This window comes from Schistocerca serialis, chromosome 4, assembly GCF_023864345.2.
Source record: "Schistocerca serialis cubense isolate TAMUIC-IGC-003099 chromosome 4, iqSchSeri2.2, whole genome shotgun sequence".
Taxonomy (NCBI): Eukaryota; Metazoa; Arthropoda; class Insecta; order Orthoptera; family Acrididae; genus Schistocerca; species Schistocerca serialis.
Window position 1 is genome coordinate 778,301,632 of NC_064641.1, and position 21,078 is coordinate 778,322,709.

The 21,078-nt window shown below is 37.8% G+C and overlaps 1 protein-coding gene across 2 annotated transcripts in view; it reads left to right on the top strand.

The window, feature by feature from the left end:
* Positions 1-6,695, top strand: part of LOC126474944 (uncharacterized) — a 56,668-nt gene extending 49,973 nt beyond the window's left edge. For both annotated transcript variants that reach the window (XM_050102463.1, XM_050102464.1), the window contains one exon: positions 6,123-6,695. In XM_050102463.1, the coding sequence (XP_049958420.1) occupies positions 6,123-6,248 (126 nt within the window). In that variant the 3' untranslated portion in view covers positions 6,249-6,695. The remainder of the gene's footprint in view (positions 1-6,122) is intronic.
* The last annotated feature ends 14,383 nt before the right edge of the window (positions 6,696-21,078 follow it).

Consider the following 21,078-nt stretch of genomic DNA (forward strand, 5'->3'; position numbering starts at 1 on the left):
AAAAAATGTTTTACAGTTTTTTAAAATGTTGGAAAAGGAAAACATATTGGCAGACCCATCTGATTGAATGCATGCTTCAATCAAGCACAGAGCTGTTTCACAGCTTTTAATACATTGTGAAAGGAAATTTTTAAGGTCAGAAACAATTCCTCATTCACATTTAAAATCATACAAGCTAGGAACATACCCTAATTTTTTATTACTTTGTTATTTCTAAAGATAATCTGAAGAAGCCTCATCAAGGCGAAACATGTTGTTAATAAAATAACAAGTTGCAACCAAGATTTCTTTTTAAATTCAGATATTTGTTTTATCACTGTGTATTAACAGGGACAGTAAAACATGAAGAATAATCATACCACAGCAGCAACTGATTAGCACTCCTGCATGGTGGTAGCAGTCAGTGGTGGACAGGTCGGTGCTGCTGTGGTACTGGTTATTCTTCATGTTTTCCTGTCCCTATTAATACATAATAATAAAACAGATATTGCATTAGTCTAGTTTTGGACCGCATGTAAAATTCCACTTTAAAAATCTTTCCTTCGACACTGGGCATTGCATGAAAGACATAATGATATGTATTTGCTTTAGTTGTCTCCAGATACATATTGCAAAAATGAAATTTCAGATATCTATTGAAATTCCTCAGAAATTGTGTTTGGCAATTTTTATGGGAGACATCCTGTACATATGTATATGTACAAATTTTTTTTGAAGACTGCTGTTAGTCTACTTTATTATTTGATCTCTATTCAGAGAATGTCTAAAAATGATGTTGACATACCTACACATTCAACACATTACCAAGTCTGTGGTGACAATTCAGGAAAATAGGACATGAGGAAGAAGTACAGGGTGATTCAAAAAGAATACCACAACTTTAAAAATGTGTATTTAATGAAAGAAACATAATATAACCTTCTGTTATACATCATTACAAAGAGTATTCAAAAAGGTTTTTTTTTCACTCAAAAACAAGTTCAGAGATGTTCAATATGGCCCCCTCCAGACACACGAGCAATATCAACCTGATACTCCAACTCGTTCCACACTCTCTGTAGCATATCAGAGAGACCAAAAACAGGAAAAGTTAACGTAATATTGGTAAACTGCAGGAGTATCCAGGGCAAGGTTCCTGAATTAGTATCTCTTATTGAAGGAAATAGTGCGCATATAGTATTAGGAACGGAAAGTTGGTTAAAACCGGAAGTGAACAGTAACGAAATCCTAGACACAGAATGGAATATATACCGCAAGGATAGGATAAACGCCAATGGTGGAGGAGTATTTATAGCAGTAAAGAATTCAATAATATCCAGTGAAGTTATTAGCGAATGCGAATGTGAAATAATCTGGGTTAAGTTAAGTATCAAAGGTGGGTCAGATATGATAGTCGGATGCTTCTATAGACCACCTGCATCAGCAACCGTAGTAGTTGAGCGCCTCAGAGAGAACCTGCAGAACGTCGTGAAGAAGTTTCGTGATCATACTATTGTAATAGGGGGAGACTTCAATCTACCAGGTATAGAATGGGATAGTCACACAATCAGAACTGGAGCCAGGGACAGAGACTCTTGTGACATTATCCTGACTGCCTTGTCCGAGAATTACTTCGAGCAGATAGTTAGAGAACCAACTCGTGAAGCTAACGTTTTAGACCTCATAGCAACAAATAGACCGGAACTTTTCGACTCCGTGAATGTAGAAGAGGGTATCAGTGATCATAAGTCAGTGGTTGCATCAATGACTACAAGTGTAATAAGAAATGCCAAGAAAGGAAGGAAAATATATTTGCTTAACAAGAGTGATAGGGCACAAATCGCAGAATATCTGAGTGACCACCATCAAACGTTCATTTCTGAGGAAGAGGATGTGGAACAAAAATGGAAAAAATTCAGAAACATCGTCCAGTACGCCTTAGATAAGTTCGTACCGACTAAGGTCCAAAGCGAGGGGAAAGATCCACCGTGGTATAACAATCATGTACGAAAGGTACTACGGAAACAAAGAAAGCTTCATCATAGGTTTAAGAGTAGTCGAATCATAGCTGATAAGGAAAAGCTGAACGAAGCGAAAAAGAGCGTAAAGAGAGCAATGAGAGAAGCATTCAACGAATTCGAACATAAAACATTGGCAAACAATCTAAACAAGAACCCTAAAAAGTTTTGGTCATATGTAAAATCGGTAAGCGGATCTAAATCCCCTATTCAGTCACTCGTTGACCACGATGGAACCGAAACAGAGGACGACCGAAGAAAGGCAGAAATACTGAATTCAGTGTTCCGAAACTGTTTCACTGCGGAAAATCGTAACACGGTCCCTGACTTCAGCCGTCGCACGGACGCCAAAATGGAAAATATTGAAATAAACGATATCGGAATTGAAAAACAACTGCTATCACTTAGTAGCGGAAAAGCATCTGGACCAGACGAGATACCCTTAAGATTCTACAGTGATTATGCTAAAGAACTTGCCCCCTTTCTATCAGCAATTTATCGTAGATCTCTGGAAGAACGTAAAGTACCTAGCGACTGGAAGAAAGCGCAGGTCGTTCCCATTTTCAAGAAGGGTCATAAATCAGATGCGAATAATTATAGGCCTATTTCGCTTACGTCAATCTGTTGTAGAATAATGGAACATGTTTTGTGTTCTCGTATTATGACGTTCTTAGATAATACAAATCTCCTTCATCATAACCAACATGGATTCCGCAAACAGAGATCATGTGAAACTCAGCTCGCCCTATTTGCCCAAGAAATTCACAGTGCCGTAGACACTGGCGAGCAGATTGATGCCGTATTCCTGGACTTCAGGAAGGCATTTGATACGGTTCTGCACTTACGTTTAGTGAAAAAAATACGAGCTTACGGAATATCGGACCAGGTTTGTGATTGGATTCAGGATTTCCTAGAAGAAAGAACACAACATGTCATTCTTAACGGTTCAAAATCTGCAGATGTAGAGGTAATTTCGGGAGTACCGCAGGGAAGCGTGATAGGACCTTTATTGTTTACAATATACATAAATGACTTAGTTGACAACATCGGTAGCTCAGTGAGGCTATTTGCAGATGACACGGTTGTCTACAAGAAAGTAGCAACATCAGAAGACTCGTACGTATTCCAGGAGGACCTGCAGAGGATTAATGCATGGTGCGACAGCTGGCAGCTTTCCCTAAACGTAGATAAATGTAATATAATGCGCATACATAGGGGCAGAAATCCATTCCAGTACGATTATGCCATAGGTGGTAAATCATTGGAAGCGGTAACGACCGTAAAATACTTAGGAGTTACTATCCGGAGCGATCTGAAGTGGAATGATCACATAAAACAAATAGTGGGAAAAGCAGGCGCCAGGTTGAGATTCATAGGAAGAATTCTAAGAAAATGTGACTCATCGACGAAAGAAGTAGCTTACAAAACGCTTGTTCGTCCGATTCTTGAGTATTGCTCATCAGTATGGGACCCTTACCAGGTTGGATTAATAGAAGAGATAGACATGATCCAGCGAAAAGCAGCGCGATTCGTCATGGGGACATTTAGTCAGCGCGAGAGCGTTACGGAGATGCTGAACAAGCTCCAGTGGCGGACACTTCAAGAAAGGCGTTACGCAATACGGAGAGGTTTATTATCGAAATTACGAGAGAGCACATTCCGGGAAGAGATGGGCAACATATTACTACCGCCCACATATATCTCGCGTAATGATCACAACGAAAAGATCCGAGAAATTAGAGCAAATACGGAGACTTACAAGCAGTCGTTCTTTCCACGCACAATTCGTGAATGGAACAGGGAAGGGGGGATCAGATAGTGGTACAATAAGTACCCTCCGCCACACACCGTAAGGTGGCTCACGGAGTATAGATGTAGATGTAGATGTAACAGTTTGGATAGCTGCTGTTATTTCTTGTTCCAAATCATCAATGGTGGCTGGGAGAGGTGGCCGAAACACCATATCCTTAACATACCTCCATAAGAAAAAATCGCAGGGGGTAAGATCAGGGCTTCTTGGAGACCAGTGATGAAGTGCTCTGTCACGGGCTGCCTGGTGGCCAATCCATCGTCTCGGGTAGTTGACGTTCAGGTAGTTACGGACAGATAAGTGCCAATGTGGTGGCGCTCCATTCTGCTGAAATATGAATTGTTGTGCTTCTTGTTCGAGCTGAGGGAACAGCCAATTCTCTAACATCTCCAGATACTGTAGTCCAGTTACAGTAGCACCTTTGAAGAAAAAGGGACCAAAAACTTTATTGGCTGAAATGGTACAGAAAACGTTCACACTGTTAGTGTGGAAAGTTGCTTCATCACTAAACACTATCTTTGAAACGAAAGATTCATCTGTTTCCATTTGAGCAAGGATAAAATCACAGAAATCGATTCTTTTAATCTTATCAGCTGCAGACAGTGCTTGAACCAATTTCAGACGATAAGGTTTCATAACTAACCTTTTTCGTAGGACTCTCCATACAGTTGATTGTGGAATTTGCAGCTCTCTGCTAGCTCTGCGAGTCGATTTTCCTGGGCTGCGAACAAATGCTTGCTGGATGCGTGCTACATTTTCATCACTCGTTCTCGGCCGTCCAGAACTTTTCCCTTTGCACAAACACCCATTCTCTGTAAACTGTTTATACCAACGTTTAATACACCACCTATCAGGAGGTTTAACACCATACTTCGTTCGAAATGCACGCTGAACAACTGTCGTCGATTCACTTCTGCCGTACTCAATAACACAAAAAGCTTTCTGTTGAGCGGTCGCCATCTTAGCATCAACTGATGCTGACGCCTAGTCAACAGCGCCTCAAGCGAACAAATGTACAACTAAATGAAACTTTATAGCTCCCTTAATTCGCCGACAGATAGTGCTTAGCTCTGCCTTTTGTCGTTGCAGAGTTTTAAATTCCTAAAGTTGTGGTATTCTTTTTGAATCACCCTGTATATTCTCTAAGTGGCAAATAATTATTAAAATAAATTTACATGGTGGAGTGAAAGGGAATACAACTGTTTTGTTTGCATTGAATGAACTTAGTATTTTTTCATCTGAAGTGTGGACTATTGCATCAAAGTTTTCCAGACAGTACTGTTCCTTTAATGGAACAAATCTGCAATTGTATACACTGTCACTCAGTTTACACCTTACCCCCCCCCCCCCCCCCTCACAGTCCCAGCAAACATAGCTTCTTTGGAGGCCATCTGCTCCCAACAATTAATCACCTCACTGTCATAGCAGTTAACTTCCATACTGTGTCACAACCAGCCTTACACTCCTTCATGCTTTAGTAATAGGGATTGAGTCAATGAATGGGAAACGACTGCAGTGCCACCATTCTCAGACTTGTCATACTTACAAAACCATAGTGAGAAGGAAAGAAGCAGATGTAGCAGTAATGTAACAGCAGTATTTTGATTTCTGATGTACATGTCCCTCAGTGCTAGACTCATGTTGACTCTGTTCCTCATCTCTGCTGGCTAGAAACTGTCAAATGATGATGATGACGATAGCTATAATTATAATAATAATTTGTCTGGTTCAAACAGTCTTCTATTTTACTCAAGTCAAAGATCTTTTCACACTTACTTTACTAAATGTATCTCGTACAATAAATAAATTACATGAATCCAGACTGAATTCTCTCTCTGCAGCAGATTGTGTGCTGATTTTAAAATTCCTGGCATATAAAACTGTGTGCTGGACTGGGATTTGAACCTGGGACCTTCATCTCTTTCAGGAAAGTCCTCTACCAAATCCAAGCACAACTCACAATACACCCCTTCAGCTTCATTTCCACCAGTACCTCATCTTCTGCCTTCCAGACATCACAGAAACTCTTCTGCAAACCTTGCAGGACTAACACTGCTGGAAGAAAGGGTACTGCAAAGATATGGCTTAGCCAGAGCCTAGGCGATGTTTCCAGAATGAATTCTCATTCTGCAGCAGTGTGTGCACTGATGTGAAACTTCCTGACAGAATACAACTGTGTACCATACTGAAACTCAAACCTAAAATCATTATCCACTTAGCGAGCATAACAGATAATGAGTGAAAATAAAGTAGTTTAAGTAGCAGTACTGCTTACATCCTTCAGTAATTTGCATGAATTGATTTATTTTTTTCAGAGAGTTCGAGATTGTTCTTTCTTCCACAAGCATCAAGGGTCAGAAGCTGCAGTCAGACTAATGTCAGCAAATAAAATAAAACAGCTTGAAGTAAAAGAAGCCTACTTGAGTCAATTTTTTAAATAAAGGATATTTAAAATATAGTTTCTTCCAGTGCTACTGTATCTTTGGAATTACAGAGGGTTAGCCAAATCATTACTTCATTTACAAAAAAGTTCATGTATTTTCTTTTTCATTTTAATGTAAATATTATATATCCATTCTCTAGAAAGAGCTAATAAAAGCTGAAAACCTAATAAGTTAATATTGCTTACAGGGTGGATCATAAATGAGGAAAAATTTTCTGTGCATCGTGTCACACATTGAGCTACAAATAGGAAATTGTTTTACTCTTGTTCGCCTGTTTATAAATGGCAATGCAACTGAATTCAAAAACAAAATCAAGAAACTGTATGTCTGGTTAATCCAGGTGGAAAAGAGTGGCAAGATTACAGAACTTGCTCTTGTTATAAACAGTATTTTTTCTTGCTCCATTGGCCATTCTTTCATTTATAGCTGAAACTTTATATGATTTAGGACTGTTTATTCTGTCACTGGTGGAAATATGTGGCTCACAAGTTCTTATAAGATTGCTCATACTCTATGATGTGACAAGTGTTTCCCCTTATCTTCCTAGTGCTGGATGATACAAATCATAACTTAAGTATGTCATGTGATACATATGTGGAAGAATAAACTGTTCAGCTCTTCAGGTTCTTCCTCGCCTTGTCCAATAGGTTACTCTTATTCTTTATATTGTGAACAGTAGATACAGAAGGCAAAAAATACCAATGGTTTTTTACTTCTTATTTTCCTCATTTATGACTCACGCTGCATATTTGAGAGAAAGTTGTAAAAATATAAGCTTCCTAATTAAAAAACTAAAACCAATTGGTTATAATGTACGTGGCTTAAATAATTATGTATTTCTAATATATAATCATCATTGATTCACTGTAAAAATATTCCCATGAGAAAACATAGAATTCCTTCTGTGTCAAAAGATAATGCAGCACTTAAATTTACTGAAAGTGAATGAAATCAAAATACAACCATCTGCATATAAGTAGCCAAGGGTGTATTTACAGTTCATTAAACACATTCAATATTTGTAAGCAAGGATGACTAAAGTAGTATACACTTACAGTGGAAATGTCCTTAATTCATTAGACAACAAATTAGAGGCAACTGGCATATTCTGTGGCCTGTCACAACATTCTTTTAAGTAAATTAAAATATTATGGCATCACTGGTAGTGCTGCAAAGTGGTTTCAGTCATATCTTACCAATAGAAAACAAGGGGTGTCATTATGTAACACTTCAGCAGTAGGCCATCAGACATCATCTGACTCGGAAGAAATTACATGTGGTGTTCCATACTAGGTCCGTCCACTACTTTTTCTTGCGTATATTATATTAACGACCTGTCATCTGTTACACTACCAGATGCCAAGTTTGTCTTATTTGCAGATGATACAAACATTGCAATAAATAAAAATCAAATATAAATTTTAAAAGGGCAGCTAATCAAATTTTTACTGACATTAATAAGTGTTTCATAGCCAATTCACTGTCATTAAATTTTGAAAAACCCACTATATGCAGTTCAGAACTTTCAAGAGATTTCCTTCTAGTTTGTGTATAAAATATGATGACATGGAAATAGGAGAAGTTGAGAGTGTAAAATTCTTGGGATTACAACATGATAATAAATTCAGTTGGGAGCGACATACTAACAAACTGCTAAAGTGCCTAAACAAGTCTGTGTTTACAATGCAAATGATGTCAGATATAGGAGATATAAATATAAAAAAAACTGGCATATTTTGTTTTTTTCACTCCATTATGTCATATGGTATCATATTTTGGGGTAACTCCACAAACCAAGAAAAAATATTTAGAGTACAGAAGCGTATAATAAGAGTAATGTGTAGTGTAAATCCAAGAAAATCATGTCGAAACCTATTCAAACTACTAACCATAGCTTCTCAGTATATTTATTCCTTAATGAAGTTTGTTGTAAATAATACATCTCTTTTTCCAACTAACTGCTTAGTACACAGTATCAATACTAGGAATACGAACAATATACATAAAGATTTAAAATCACTTGCTCTTGCCCAGAAAGGAGTCCAGCATTCAACAACGCACATTTTCACTAAGTTACCAGCAACCGTTAAGAGTTTAGTTTCAGACAAGGCACAATTTAAACATAATTTCAAAGAATTTTGTGGACAACTCCTCCTATTCCATCCATGAACTTCTCAACAAGTGCAGTAGATCATTTTAATGAAAATTTATTATACTTTAATTTTTGACAAAACTTGGTTGTAACAGCCAAGTAAGTACCTACTGTGTGAATGATGGATGTATGGAAAGCAGATGTAAGTCTTAAGTCTGTAAATAGTGGAAGTTTAATTTTAAATCTTGTACATAATTTGACTGTTTTTGAAATTAATAATTTACTTTAATTTTTGACAATACTTTGCTGTAATAGCCAAGTAACTAGCGACTGTGTGAATGATGGATTTAATGAAAGCAGATGTAAGTATTAAACCTGTAAATATTAGAAGTTTAATTTTAATTCATGTGCTTAATTTTGCTGTTTATTGACTGAGGATCATTAAAATTAATGAAACTCAAGTTTTTATAATTACATTTTTGTAATGTGTTTATCTGACATGTTCCACACCCAGGAGGATCCTCTCTTTTGTGGGTCTATGGAATGAATAATTAACCTAATCTAAAGCTAAGACACTGAGATTTATCTATGTAACATTTAATGAGACACTACCCAATAATCTTAATGTAGTAACACAGTTCACATTTTCCGTTACACTTCACTTAGCATAGACTGGGAACTGTGTCCTAGGCATGCCCGATGTGAACTGAACGGGCACGGCCCTTGCTGCCTGAGTAGTTGTTGTTGTTGTTGTTGTTGTTCCGCCGGGAGAGGTCACGGCCGAATTCTCGCGTGCCCTCTGGTAGACGGGACTCTACTTGCGGCAACTACCGTCCGTGACACGCCGTGCCAATGTGCGCCTCCCGCGATCTTTCTGGTGGCTACTGCATTTTTAACCATGCATTATGTACTGCAAGTCACACTTTTATGTATTTGAAATAAGGACTAATTCCATGTGCTCCAAACATACTGGATGTGATACTATATGATTTTTTCACTTTTAAAGAATAGTCTCAAGGGCAGCTCGTTCCCCTCAGATGATAGTATGTATCACACAGAAAGTTTGTGGATCACACATTGTTTGTGAGAATTCATTCTTGCAGCATTTACTTCACTGATGGGCGAAACATAAAGTTGTGAATAGTAACTCTCTAGCATAAAAAATTTATAAGTCGATAGTAGGCATATGTTATACTTCTTTCATTTAAAGACTACGCCAAATCTGCTATTGGGTTATATAGATGGAGCATTAGCACCAGCATCACCTGTCCCCTGTTTTAATTTTAAAAAATGGATATCCCTGACACAGAACTGAGTAAAAGCTGAAAATCTTTAGAACTACATCCATACTTGAAATCAAAAGTGGAGGAAGAGATGCAAAAAGAGTACTGTACCACTTCTCACTTGGTATCTGAGGACTGATCTTACACAATGTTCTGCTCTGCTCTCAGGCTCTCTTTTTTATTCCTGGAAGCTAGTTTCATGTTTTTTCTTGTCTAAAATTGCTTATTTCAAAAAGTGCAGATCACCTAAAAAGAGCCTAAAGCAAGTTTGAGAACATAGTGAACAGTTTGTGAACTGATCAATTCTGGTACATGCTCATCTAAGAACAACAAAGGAAAATGCCAGCAGGGGACTCTCTGGGCTGCACTCGGTTCATTGGGTTCTACAGGCAGTTTATTTGAACCTTCAGTGTCAATCTAGGGGATCAAACCAATTTACATTTTTGCAGCCATAATCTTTCCGTTTCTATCATAAAGTTGTTTCATCTTACTGTATGAAACACCACATCACAAATGTCTTAATTGTTTTCTTGGATGGCCCGACATAATGTAAGTCAATGTGTTTCCATGGATTTCCTTGTACACTGGAAACCAGTAAATGTTAGCTGCTTGTCTTCCCTTGAAAGAGAAAGCAAGTTATGGATGGTATTTTGCTTTGGACACTTCTTCAAAAGAGTCTGGATGCCCCTTGATGTATTGAAAGAAATCCCAAAATCTTCCCTTAACTTTATCTCAGTTGTTTCTGTGGCTCAAGGAACTTGACAATGAGTATGGTATATTCATCCATAAGTAAAACCCTACACATTTGTTTAGGGAAATCCCTGAACAAGCCAAGAAGCACTTTGATCTTCTAAGCAGCCGGACATGTTTCAAGTAAAACCTTGTGAAGAAGACTGGCCTGAACCAAACTAACCTCCAGAATGTCTTGCTTTATACAAACCACTAATGTAATGAATAATTACTATAATAATATTGATTTATACAAATCAATAATGGCATAAATAATTACCAGGAATCTATCGCAAGGATGGTCAATACATGGTGCACAATACAGTTCTCTGAGAAAGAGCTTCTAAATATTGTACTCAGGGCACACAAAGAGGAACTGTAGCCTGAGATACAATGAAATTTCCTTGCCTAAGCACAATAATTATAAATAGGCTGGTTATTGAATGAAACAATGGGTATACTGTTGCCAGTTGCTGTTTACTGGAGACAGTGCCAAAGGTTACTCCAAAGTCATAACACAACCAATACATGCCATATTAATCTACATAAATCCACCTGATGATGGAGTTTTAAACCTTTGAAACACAATGTGGAAATAAATAAACTATGATTAATAACAGCAAAAATGTTATTTCATTTGATTTCAGTAACAGTTGTGGTAAAAAAAATCATTTTTAAATATTACTAATTTTCATGGTGTATGCCCCTGATGGTTAACTGTCCTTGGAGTCTTCAGTTATATGAGTTTTGCTGATTCATGTACAGTGATTACAATATGAAGCAGGTAAAACAATGCAGATATGCTTTCTCTGCCAGTTGTACCGGTTGGCCAAAACATTTTAAAATGCTGAGTGCTTTACCTTTGGGTAACTCAGGTATAGCAACCAGATAAGTTTATTTTTAAATATAACATTAAGGGCAGTTTCACCATTCTAGTTCCATAAATTAAAATTATGACAGAAGGAGTGAAGGGACTTTGAAAAATGCTTTTCTTGTCTATTTGTTCAGACACCTGAACATCAAATGACAAATGATGATCTATAGTTGAAAATTGGAGAAGCAGGAAACAGAAACGCTGTCTACAAATAAAGAGCACTGAATATGACTCTTCATTTCTTAAAGTGGCATTACTAAAGGCAAAAATTACAGAAAAAGTTATGCAAAACATAAGTCTCATAATGCAGGATTTCACAAACAGTGCAAATATTTTGATGAAGGAAGAAATTGAAAATACAAGGCAAAAGATGTCCAATCCACAACATAGACCCAACACAGTGAAGAGGGAAAAAGAAAATGTGTTACACATAAATTAAGATGAAACACCTACAAGAAGAGAGATGTCATAAGGTGACAGAGGAAGATTCATGGGAGGAATAGCTTTTCTCATAAAACTGGGGCTAATATGAATAATCACGGCTATCAAACAGGAACACACATTACTATAACATCAGTGTACTTCCAGCTGAACAGAACAGTCACACATGAAATAAGCCACATATGAAATAAGTCAGCTGATCACTCAGGGTAAACATGATAAATCTGTAATTACTGCTAGAATTGGTGTACAATACTACGAAGCAAAACAATAGTGGAAAAGTTACAGGAAGAAGGCTTTGTCGTAGTTAAATAATTCCAGCACAAATACATACAGGGAGCATGAGGAGAAAAGGTACATGCTTTGAGACATGGTAGTATTAATGATTCTGAACAAAAAACTTCATATGGACATATGCCCTATTGCAAATGGCTTCTGAGCTAGAACATGCTTAATATCACGTTTGTATGTTTTCCTTTAATAACTCGAAAACTGCACACTCCAATGAAAACGTGTCTCAGTACACAATTAAAGTAAATTAAAATTGCAACAACAAAAGGTCCTATTTATTTTTTGTTAGGACAAACAGTTTGCATGAAGAGATCACGAGAACATTGGAAATGTCATGGGACATGCATGCACTGTAGCTCAAGTACTTTTCGTAGGCCAGTTTGAGGTAGTTTTCCAACTTGATAGACCACAAGTATCCTGTATTAAAATGTTTGTCTCAACTTCCCCTATACTACTATGGTACGCTGTAAACAATGACAATGAATAATACAGAAAATAAATAGAAATGTACATTGAAGGTGTCCTATATCAGAAACCATTTGTAATAGGGAATATGTCCATGTCAAGTTTTTTGTTCAGAATCACTGATGCTATCACCTGTCAAAACGTGTACCTTTCCTCCTGACTCACCCTGTATATTTCCCACATGGCAAAAGCACAACAGCCATTGCTTTCATTAGAGGACCAACCAGGGGCAACATATCACTTCTCTGAACTACTAACCACACACCACTTCAGAAAAATATTCCTCTGGAAATACGTATCCAAGGTGAGTGGCAAAAAGCACAAGAAGAAGTGAAACAACTACTTACAAGAACAATAGACACTGGGAAATTGGAAGCAAAATCAGACAATATAAAACAAATTGAAATGCTAATAGACAATATGCAACTAGAGGGAGAAACAGAAGCATTAGCAGAACTTCTAAGACAAGCTGAAATCCCAGGAAGAAAAGAGGAGCAAAAAATGGGTTGATACACAGTATTACAATTAGGAAGCCTACACCAACTACAACAGTGCACAGGGAACCCCACACTCCTCAGAACATATGCCAAAAATTGATGTAACTACAAGAAAACTCTAAATGAAAAGAAGAGAGCATTCTGGGAAAAAGAAGGAAAGAAACCAGTGGAGGAAGTCACAAGAGACCTATCTATTGAACTAAGGTCCATAAAATGAGTCAAAACACATTACTTCAATATGAAAGAATGAGGAATGCACCTCAACAACATACTGAACAAGAAGGAATTAAAAGGCAGACGAGAGAGCAAACAGAAGACACTACCACAAACAACTACAGAGTGGATCCCATTGGCCACAGAAGAGGTCAAAGATACCATAAACGGCACCAAGAACAACAAAGCTCCAGGCCCTGAGAGACTATACAGTGAATATTTAAAAGATGCAGCCCAAATACTAACAGCAATGTGGACAACACTCTACAACGAGTGCATAGAAACAGCCTCCATTCCAGAACAGTGGAGACAATCAATAATAACAGTATCATATAAAGTGAAAGGAGACTCCACGGACACTAAAAATACAGAGTCATAGCCCTAGAAAACCTAACTTTGAAACATACAGAAAATAATAAAGCAAACAATTGACAAACACCTCCCCAAAAGCCAAACAGGATTCAGGAAAAGGAGATCAACTCTAATCACTATAAAGCTCCTGCCAAAGAACATATGGGAAGCTCTTGAAGAGAGAGAAAAGTCTTATGTAATATGTATAGTCTTCACAAAAGCCTTTGAATGTATGAACACAAAGTTGGTGACCAAAAAACTAAAGTAAACACTAAGTGAAAAAAATAAAACATATGGATATGAATCATAACTGCAATATTGCGGTGGAATGAAATGAGGATCTCAGGTAACTCTTCCTGTCACAGCCAATACTCCAAACAAATGGAGTACTTCACGGAGACCCAGTGAGTCCTGTTATTTATTCTTGCAGCAGAAGAAATTTATGAATACCCCAGAGGGATGATGTAATCACATACGCATATGCAGATGATACTGAATAGGCTCAAAGACCATTGCAAAGCTACAAGAAACAATAATTGACTTGGAAGACTGGTGCATCAAACATGGCTTTAACATAAATATGGCAAAAACAGCTCATAAATTGAGGAAGAGCACCTGCAGCAGCTGAGATCTTCATACAGGAGAGAAGACTGAAAGTTGTACCAGACTTCAAGTACCTAGGGGGTCACAATACAAACAAGAGCAAAGTGTTTTCCACAACATGTAACAGAGAAAGCAATAGTGGCTGTCCATGAAATAGAACACATTAAATACATCAGTCCAGAGACAGCAATGTCACTATTCAGAACCAAAATCTCACCAGTACTGACGCACAGCATTGAAATCATCAGAGCACATCTCACAGTGAAAAACCTGATTACACTCGATAGAGTAAAGATGATATATAGAAAGAAAGCAACCAGAGTCTAAAAAAGACTTGTACATACCTGTTGGCAAGGGAATACTTCCTCATTGAAGATCTGCTGATGAATCTGATGCCATCCAAAATCAGTGATTCAGAATGTCTGCTAAAAACAATGAAGGAAAAAAGGGAAGACATACCTCCAGAATTTTACAGCACAGGTCAAAGGAAAGCTTCATGTCAAAGGAAAGCTTCATGTCAAAGGAAAGCTTCAAGATGAGACACATGATCACCAGAATAGCTGTCCATGGTTTCCAGCACATTCTTTGCAACAACATGTCATATCATAAACCAAATGCAATTATTCATCTTCCAATATTTTGGCAACAAAGCCTGTAGACATTGTCAGAGAGTGTAGTAGGAGGACTTCTGAGAGCAATGCCATGCCTGTTTATTCCTTGAGACACTATTTGATTAAACTGAAAAGTCACAGATGAGATGCACTGAACATTGTTGGAATGAAAATACCAAGTGCAAGATGGAAGTCCATAATGACATACATCAGGTAGCTAGTATTTCATAGTGTAAGACAGTATAGAGTCAGATGAAAATTCATGAGCAAATATCACAGATATGAACAGATTCCATCTTTGTCTAAACAGAAACCCATATCTCAGTTGATTAATTATCTGCTAGTCCCATTTCCGAAGCTTCTTTAACCATGGTCACAAAAATACATGGTGGTGGCCAGATCTGAATGTTATTGCACAGCCTGGTAGTTAGAAAGAGAAATCATCTGTGGATTTTTTTTCTATTTTTGTAATCCAATAATGCACCATCAATCACACTGCTGCATAGAGTAAAAAACAGGAATGGCATTTCATTCAGAAAACATTCAGTGACACTCCTTGATAACATCTAAATGGTTTATAACCAAAACATGGAAATGTGAAATAGTAATGTCCCTCACACACTCCAAGTGGTTACTGGGACAGTACACTCATTACAAAAACTTCAAGAAAGAATATTACAGTATTCTGAGGAAATAAAAGCATATGTATGAGATAAAGATAATAAACACCAACATATAACCACTTACCAAGAGAGGTGGGAAGTGGTCAAGACAAGTACAATTTTCACATTCAGGGGGAGTACTGGATGAATTTCCTTCTGACTGCCCAGATTTAGGGTTTCCATTGTTTCTGTTAATTCTTGCAACAACTGAGATATTTCCTTTAAATAAACCACAGATGTTTTTCATCTTCAGTTTTCTCTGAATGAAAAGATGCTCTGTCTCTAATTATCACACTGCTGCCAGTGCATTAAAATACTGACTAGGCCTCCTTTTTGCTGTGGTTACATCCAGTATTATGAATGTTTTCTGAAACTACAATGAGTGACTAAGAAACTTCTCAAATATTGATACAAGATGGGCTAATAGCTTTAACATCAGTTACAAGTCATCTTTGTGCAATACTGAAAAAAAAGTTCCTCTAGAAAATTCCAGCTCTTGGGTTCAGGAATTCTACAACTAAAGGATGGGCAAGAAGGATGATCTGCTTCCAAAAATTGAGAAATTACCTAAGTAGTTTTCATTAGGAAGATTTATCAAGCACTTCTTCTTGTGTAAAAGTATATTTCTGCAGAATGCTTATTGCTATTTGGATGATGATAGGACAAACTTTCATGTTTCGGATGATGATCTCATCTGACATTGGGAGAGGATCTGTTTTCAGTACAGCAGAAACTAGCAACTTTCATAATTGAGCTGCTCGGGGGAACAAAATGGTAAGCACCAAAATCACAGTTTTGAGATTCAACGCATCTAAAGTTTCAATTGATCTGCAAATCTGAATAATTTTTTTTGAACAGTCCTTTTATTCTGTAGTGATTCTAACATCTATCTTCTACTATACAAACATAAATGAAACTCAGAACTGACTAAAACAAACGAAATATACAAAAATTATTACATTACCATACACCGTTAACAACACATAGTGATAGAACATTACATATTAAATTTTACAGTAAGTCTTCAGCACTTTACTGAAACTGCAAAATCATTCATCATTCTCATCACTAATGTCTTTTTCATCCAAAACTATTGGCTTTAGTGACAGGATAAATCCATGGTGGATAGGAGGTATGTAATTTTGAAGCGACAGGACGTCAGCAACTTTCTTCTTTTCAATAAGCCGTGGCCCATAGTATTTCAGTCAAAGCATAGGAACTGGTCCTTGCCTTCAACGTTTCCTGAAGCTTACTTCATGCCAAATGTCATGACAAAATGTCTCGCTGATGAATAAAGATGATGGATATTCGGAGGTCACCTTCCACCTACATACTTTCCTTAGGTTCACATCTCGACCATCAACTGTTTTCTTTCTGAAGACAAACGCTTCTTGAGAGTATTGTATTTGATAGAAATTCTCTCTTTTCATATTATATATAAGCAATGGATTCTTCTTAGCTGACTTCATGATGATCTCGCATCACTGATCTGGACTGTACACATCTTGTACCTGTCGGCGAACGTAATTTTAATTTTCAATTGTCGCGAAATCTCTATCGGATGGCAACACTGTGGGCCCACTCACAGGGAAGTGGTATTCAATCACACGAAATCTACCTGTTGAAATTAGATATTTACAAAGTAGTACCATGTTCCAGTTCTTATTTTGGCCACAGCAGCACCTTTTCTGAGACGACCTCTTTGTCTGTTCGAGGGCCCCTTCCTGAACGGTTTCTGCCAGAGCGATACACTGTTCGTTGTTTTGGGCAATATGATCTGATTCGCTATTAACCTGTATAACAACAAAAACTACTATTACCGTTACCATTATTATTATTACATGTAACAATATAAATGAGAAATGCGCATTCACACACCACTTAGCCGAAAAAATGTAGCCATTATAAAATAACCTCAAAATTAACGTACTTCAGGAACGTAATGGTATGTGCTTGCACTTACCATTATGTTCATGAAACATACTAAAGACAGTATATTTACAAAATAACATACCTCTGAGTCATCTGAATCATTAGGAATGTATTCTGGACCCCTCTCGAAGATATTAGTACCATTGGAAGTATATTTCTCATCTTCTGCCATGTCCACTGTTGCCATAATCTCCAAGATGTTTTTACTTGCCGCCATTCTCTCTGTCACTTACCATTATGTTTCCGCAACAGACGGACAGTGGCGCTTACCATTAAGCTCGGACCTGACATCTGTTGAGTGAATTTGGAACTACTAGTAAGTTTACTGCATTGTGCATCCCACAGGTGGTGTCATTAGCCATCTACCACAAAATACACGGTGATGGCGCTTACCATTGTGTTCCCCTGAGCAGCTCAATTTTGTGAAATCAAATTCTTACACACTGTTTTTTCAACAATCCTTTACTGGCACAATAATAAATTCCGGAAACTTTCCAGCTGCTAGTTTGCATTTGGCACACTGTAACACTTGTCCTTGGTTGCAGGGTGTTATTCCTCCCTTAACCCAACAGCATAAAATGATGAGCTATAGTCACATGAAGTTACTGTGGGATTTAAACCGTATGACTAGCTCAGCTTGAAAATGCATGTTGCACTACACAAGTGCATGTAATTCAGTTTCTAGCTCATAGATGATTCATAAATTTATTCTGAAATGAAGCATAGGTCATGTGGTAGCTGATGTTAGTAAATGACCAACATAATGGTGATGAGGAAGGTTTATAGTAATTGCTAGAGAGTGTAGAGTTATCTGAGTACAGTGTTTGTAGATGATCGTCAATGAGTGCCATCACTATGAGACTTCAGGCAAAACCATAGACTCATTTCTAAACATATATAACCCCAACTGATAAGAAAAAGATTATCACAAAAGGGAGTGTTACATAATACTCAAGAGAAAATAGAAGTTAAACAACATGCAAATGTAAAAAGTGTGATGTTGCTCTGTATTTAGAAGATTGTTTTGTATCACCAATACAGTGTACCACATTGGTGATGTGATACTCCATGTGTTGACACTGCTTCAGTGTCACACTCAAAGCAGATGGCTGTAAAACCTAGCTGAGCATCAGTTTCCCTCTGAGAATTTATTCTATAATAGGGTTTCCAAGATGGCTGGGTGTGCGTGGCAGTTCTCTGCCTAAGACAGATGCAGGAGCAGGAGGAGACAGTTTATAGTTATATGTACATGATTTTTACTGTATGTCTACAATCATTGGACTCTGAAATTGCTAGCATCAGCCAAGCTAAGGCATGTAATTGCATCTCTGGTCTGGTGTCTGTAGGACATAGTGCTGAGTGTGCACTTCTACTGCTGTGGCCACAGCAAGGGAAATCTCATATTTCCCAACCTTTAATAGCTGTTCTGCTGTGAATAAATCAGACTGCACCAGGCACATTGGTACATGGCACAAAAGTCCTCTGCTCGCACGCCAGCATGGGTGGGGATAGCTGGATCCCCCATGTTGTAATTCCGTGAAGTCAGCAGAGTGCTGAGCTGCCCATTCACCATGCTGCTCAGGCAGCAGATGGAGGCTGAAATCCCATTGATCATAGAGAGGGCTGCATTACTGAAATGGTGCTCAACTGGATGTCACATTGCTGCACAGCTGTTCAATGGAAATGGCTGGTCAGGGAGGGTTTAAATATATCTGCTCCCAGCTGATTTTGAAGAAGTGTTCATGTTGTACACCATGCAGAAATGTTCTGGAAAAGAGGAAATGAGAAACATGGCTGTCATCACACAGAAGTCAACCTAGTCAAAGTGGCTCACTATGGCTGACCCCACAACATTCACATGCCAAAGTCTGGCTGTTGCTGAAGGATGCTGAGCCAGCAAGAGTGATGAAAGGCAGCAGCTAATATCTGTTTCCTGGTGCATTGTTCTGGGCTCTGAGTTCTGCTACAGTCCATCCCATTACAATTTCTCCCTCCTAAGAACAACCCAGTCTCCAAATTTCCAGCAAGTTTTAAGATGGCGGTGTATATACAAACTGTGGTAAATTGCTCTGTAAATTTTGAGTTATTATCATCAGTAAAGTGTTGTTCATGTGATATTATAGTGGAAAAAGGTATAAGAGCATGCTCAGTGACGCATAAATGGTATCACTCAAGTTGTTTTGTGAAATTAAACTCTGATACAATCTCGTGTGATTGTGGTCAACTGTGTAACGGTCTCCAAGTAGTAACGGAAATGTGCAGTGCCAGAATTGAACTAAATGTGTTACATGAGCTTTATTGTGATATAAATGCAGCTAGAAAATATGTAGAAGTTCTGGAAAATCTAAAGCAAGTATTGAGGAATCCTCTTGAAAACAAAAACTGTGAATCAGAAAGTGCTTACGGCAGGCCTAGTTCTAAAAAGCTACAGTACAATTTCGCCATTCTAGATGATGTAAAAGCAAACAAGGAAGACCTTAATGATACTGACTGCCATCTAACAGACACTGCTGCCCCAAGAGGCAGTAATGGCAGAAATACATATCTTAGGAAATCCAAGTTAGTTGTTTACTCAGACAGTCATGGTCATGATCTCGCAAAAATCTTGCAAAACAAACACAATCTTAGAGCTACCAGCTATGTAAAACCTGGGGCCCCTATGAACAAAGTTATAAGGAACATACAGCGTGATAACAATAAACAAGAAAATTGGGTTTTAGTTATAATTGGTGGTGCAAATGATGTTTATTGCAATGAACTAAAAAGTGCCATCCATGACCTCCGGAAAACCCTAGATACAGTGAAAAATGAAAGTGTAATAGTGACTGGAATACCACACAGATATGACCTAATATAAACATCATGAGTCAACCAGGAAATTATTAAGGCCAACAGGCAATTTCGCAAAATATGCAAAGCATACAGAAACACAAACTTCCTAGATGTGAAATTCTTGGAAAGGAAACACTTCACCAGGCATGGTATGCATTTAAATATTCATGGGAAAAAGTTCATAGGTTCTAGAATAAATGAGATGGCTGAGATGATGTACACAAAAAACAACATCATGCCTATTATTGTATCAACTCAAAATGGAGAAGCTATCTCATCACAGATGATACCAGCAACAAAAAAAGCAGTAGAACAAACACAACCAATAGCAGTTACACAAAATGCAGCAGAACAAACAATAATCAAACCAAAAATGCCAACAGCAGCATCACCATCAACAGCAGCATCACAGACAGCAGTAACAACAGAAATCCCAGAAATAGCAGGAGCAGCAGTACAAACAATAATCGGAACATCAGTGCCAACAACAGCATCACCATCAACAGCAGCATCACAGACAGCAGTAACAGCAGAAATCCCAGCAATAGCAGGAGCAGCAGCAGACATGGAAACAACCATCCATGGGGCAGCAAGTAGATGGAAAAGGACACCTCCTTCCCATCTGAAGGATTTTTTAATTGTAGATATGACGAAAAAGAAGCCACCAAGATAAGTAACATTAAATGTCCAACAGTACTCCACCAAAACATTCAGTGTGTAAAAAACAAAGTGCAACAGCTGGAAGTCGAGTCACAAATTTTAGACAGCACTGTTATCTGTACTACAGAGCACTGGTGTAAAGAAAGTGAAATCTTATATATTAATTTACCCTCATATGTCGAAGCATGTTCTTATTGCAGAAACACAATGAAAGGTGGAGGATCATGTATTTACGTTAAGAACAGCATTGAATTTAAAGCCAGAAATGATATTATCATGCTAAGTGTAGAC